Genomic DNA, 4,226 nt, shown 5'->3' with positions numbered 1-4,226 from the left:
GGGGGGGGGGGATGCACAGATCTGCCCTCACAGAGGAGGCAGAGCTTGTACCTGAAGGTGGACCGGGGGGGGGGCTGTGCAACTTTCCTGGCTGCTTCTTGCTCTGATTGAGGGCTGCTGGGAGCAGGAGGCGGGGCTTGTTGCATGTGCCCGCTCCCTGGGCTCCTTACTGCCGGAGCTTTGCTCCTGTGCGCTCCCATAGGAAATGACCTCTGCTTATCGCCCAGTTATGCATCTTGACTCCAATTAGCCATTCCTGGCAACTGACCCCCCGCCTGCCTATATGTAAAGGTTGTGGAAGTCTCCTTCAATGTATCTGAAGAAGTGTGCATGCACACGAATGCTTATACCAAGAATTTGGGGGATATGAAAACTCCCTTTGCCAGATACTTGAAAGCTCATATGACACCCCCAAAAAATTATTGTTAGTTTTTCAGGTAATACTAGACTCGAATAATCTAGCTGTTCTCTTGCAGAGCAACCCAGCTACTGTCTGAAACTGTCAGCCCAAACTGTGGCTTATTTAAAACACTGTAAAATCCAGAGAGTTTTCTCTGCAATGGACTACATTAGAAGAAGAAGAAAATTGGATTTCTACCCCGCCCTTCACTTGGAGTCTCAGAGCGGCTTACAAACCCTTCCCCTTCCCACAACAGACACCCTGTGAGGTAGGCGGGGCTCAGAGAGCTCTCTCGAGGATAGGGTTGCCAAGTCCACCTTCCACCACCAGCGGGGGAATTTGGGGGCGTTCCTGGAGGGGGCGGGGCATCCCCGACGTGATGACGTCCCGTTGGGGACATCTGCCGCCCCCCCCCCGCCCGTGCGCCGGATCTCCAGAAACAGCAGTTCCCTGCACTTAAGGGAGCTGGCGTTTCCCTTTTAAATGCAGGAGCCGTCGTTTCCCCTTTAAGAGCAGCCGCGTTTCCCTTTTGAGAGCACGAAGCTGGCATTTCCCTGCAAGCTTGCGGAGATCGGGCTTGGGAGGAAACACGGGTTCCACACACTTAAAGGGAGAGAGATGGTTGGCTGTGGGTGTTGGGGGTGGGGCTTCCCCCGCCGGCCATCTGTCCGGCAGCGGGTAGAACCCCCCAAAAAACGGGGGACCCCTGGCAAACCGGGGGGGTTGGCAACCCTACTCGAGGACTGCCCTTGAGAGAGCTGCTCTGACAGAACCATGGCTTGCCCAAGGTCATCCAGCAGCTGCATGTGGATGAGTGGGAATAAAGCCCGGTTCTCCCAGATTAGAGTCCGCGCACTTCACCACTGCACCAAACTGGAGGAGGAGAATGGATTTATACCCTGCCCTTCACTTGGAGTCTCAGAGCAGCTTACAAACTCCTTTCCCTTCCTCTCCCCACAACAGGCACCCTGTGAGGTCGGTGGGGCTGAGAGAGCTCTTTCAAGAACTGGCCTTTCAAGGACAGCTCTTGTCAGAACTATGGCTTGCCCAAGGTCATCCAGCCAGGTGCAAGTGGAGGAGTGGGGAATCAAACCCGGTTCTCCCAGATCAGAGTCTGCGTACTTAACCACACTACACCAAACTGGCTCTCTACATTAGTAGAACTATCCAGGAGGGGGGGAACGGGGATGACCCTGTCTCCATTCTGGCCCTGACCCACTCAAAGCGCACTCCCTTCTAATTAGAGTTGCCAACCTCCAGGTGGTGGCTGGAGATCTCCCGGGATTACAACGAATCTCCAGGCGACAGAGATCAGTTCACCGGGAGAAAGCGGCTGCTTTGGAAGGCGGTCTCTATGACTTTATAGTTCACTGAAGTCCCTCCCCTCCCCAAACCCCGCCCTCCTCCAGCTCCGCCCCCCAACAGCTCAAGGTATTTCCCACCCCGGAGCTGGCAACCCTGCTTCTAGTTCAGTTACCTCGAGAGGTTTCAAAGATGTCGTGGCCGCTGTAGACGATGGCGCACAGCACCACGAGGGCATACAGGCCCAGTTCACAACTGGGTAGAGCCGCTTTAATGCCCATTTTTCAGGGTCACCACCACAGGCGCCGACTCCAAGGGATCAAGACCTGCGAAGGGAGAAAGGAGGAAGGAATATGTCAGTGCCTCGGCCGTGGCTTCTAACAGTGGGAATCATTCCAGTTATTTTGTGCTCTGAACCAGGGGTCATTTCCTGCAGGAGCGCACAGGAGCGGAGCTCCGGCAGTAAAGAGCCCAGGGGGCGGGCACATGCCACAAGCCCCACCCCCCGCTCCCAGCAGCCCTCAGTCAGAGCAAGAAGCAGCCAGGTAAGTTGCAGAGCTCCCCCCAGCCCCCTGGCCCAAAACAGTCCAGTGGCACCTTTAAGACCAAGTTTTATTCAGGTACAAGCTCCCCCTCCTCTGCGAGGACAGATCTGCACATTTCCCCCCCCCCAATAGCTAGCAATCCAAAACAGTCCAGTGGAGCCTGAGCGGTGGGTGTTGCCTTCTGACACACGTCCGATGATGTCAGGGGGTGTGGCATATGCAAATAAGTTATGCTAATGAGCTCCTGCACCTGTTTTTCTATGACATGCCCCTTGCTCTGAACCCACATCACAGAGTATCACTTTTGTTCCCTTAACAAAGGCATGAGACAGATTGTTACAATTCCTTTGCTGGAGAAAACGATCCCTGGCCCCGGTCACACGGGCCAGATAACGTGGGGGGGAAGGCGTGGCTGTTCGCCCCGGAGCAAAATAAAGTGCGGTAGTCTGATCACATGGTTCCCCAAGTCTCCGTGCTTCAGCTGTTAGCTGGCAATCACATAGCGATACTGCAGCGTGGCAAAGAAGCGGCGCGGCCACACAAGCGTTTCGTGATTGTGCGCATGCACAGTTCTGCGAAGCAGCACTGCTTTCAGTTTCGTGTTTGTGCGCATGTGCTTACGAAAAACATCTGGTTTGCGACGGGACGTGGAAGTCCGCCGGATGCCACGGGATACTAGCGCTCCCACGATCAGACGCCCCACCCGTGCTGTGCACTTTCCTTGGTACTTTTAAACTCCGCATCTTCGGCAGGATGCCACAGGTTGGCTACGGGTATGCTACACTTCCCAGATGTTGTGGTGTGATCGCGCCCCGAAAATCCACCCGACATTGGTGCCTTTCGCGCAGCAAATTCTCCGTGTGACCGGGGCCTCAGTGAGATTTCTGCCTGTCACAGATCTGGTTTGAAATCAAAGGAATCTGGGAACTGCTGCTTTGTGAGCGTGCCAAGAATTGCTCGCAATCTACAGTTTCCATCCGTCCTCTATGAAGAGTCAAGGTTGCTGTATCTAGCAGTAAAATGGCTGCCCCCTGTATCAAACAGGGAAAGCAGCAAAACCTCCCCAAATGCCACACACACAAACACACGCCCACAAGGTAGAGTAGGGTTGCCAATTCTGACTTGGGAAATTTCTGGAGGTTTCAGTGTGGAGACTGGGAGGCGTGGGATTGGGGGAGGGGAGGGAACTCAGCTGGGTATAGCGCCATAGAGTCCACCCTCCCAGACAGCCATTTTCTCCAAGGGAACTGATTTGCGTAGCCTGGAAATCAGTTGTTATTCTGGGAGATCTTAGGAGGAGGAGGAGAGGAGATTGGATTTACACCCCGCCCTTCACTACCCAAAGGTGTCTCAGAGCGGCTTACAAACTCCTTCCCCTCCCCCTCCGCACAACAGACACCCTGGGAGGTAGGTGGGGCTGAGAGACCTCTGACAGAAACTGCTCTTTTTCAAGGACAGCTGTTATCAGAACTATGGCTGTTATCAGAACTATGGCTTGTCCAAGGTGCAAGTAGAGGAGTGTGGAATCAAACCCGGTTCTTCCAGATTAGAGTCCGGGCACTTCGCCACTACACCACTACAGAAGAAGAAGAAGAAGAAGAAGAAGAAGAGATTGCCCCTTTAATAGAGGCTTAATAGGGGAGGGAGCGACGGCGCATCGACGAGTGGGTGGGAGCCTTGAGTGCTCCGTCCCCGCTTGAACCTCTTTCGTCTCATTCGAGCCTCCCGTTTCGACGGGAGAGCCCGACTAGCACCCTAGGAGTGGGAGCTGGAGTAGGGGGCGTCTTTCTGGCCCTCCCCCTGCAATTGGCAGGGCGGGGGAGGTGCCCAGTGTTGTAAAATAGTCAATAATTGTTTAATACTCAGACTATTTGATGGATCTTGCTCTATTGGAAAGAAGAGATTTCTTTGCTTTTTAAAAATACTTTATTCTAAGGGAAAAGGTACACGGGATTGCTACAAATTAACAAAACACTAAG

General features: G+C 53.9%; 1 protein-coding gene across 1 annotated transcript in view; it reads right to left on the bottom strand.

Moving 5' to 3' along the window:
* The window catches only part of LOC107109174 (protein-cysteine N-palmitoyltransferase HHAT-like protein), a gene marked incomplete at its 3' end in the record, with an annotated part of 14,017 nt that extends 11,993 nt beyond the window's left edge, over nucleotides 1–2,024 (bottom strand). Inside the window, exon 1 of the mRNA XM_015409744.1 lies at nucleotides 1,878–2,024. Within this exon, the coding sequence (XP_015265230.1) occupies nucleotides 1,878–1,983 (106 nt within the window). The remainder of the gene's footprint in view (nucleotides 1–1,877) is intronic.
* Between the last annotated feature and the right edge of the window lie 2,202 nt (nucleotides 2,025–4,226).

This window comes from Gekko japonicus, unplaced genomic scaffold (genome assembly GCF_001447785.1).
Source record: "Gekko japonicus isolate JY-2015 unplaced genomic scaffold, Gekko_japonicus_V1.1 scaffold5323, whole genome shotgun sequence".
Taxonomy (NCBI): Eukaryota; Metazoa; Chordata; class Lepidosauria; order Squamata; family Gekkonidae; genus Gekko; species Gekko japonicus.
Note: the sequence above shows the minus strand (reverse complement) of the source record. Positions and strands in the feature narration are given on the sequence as shown.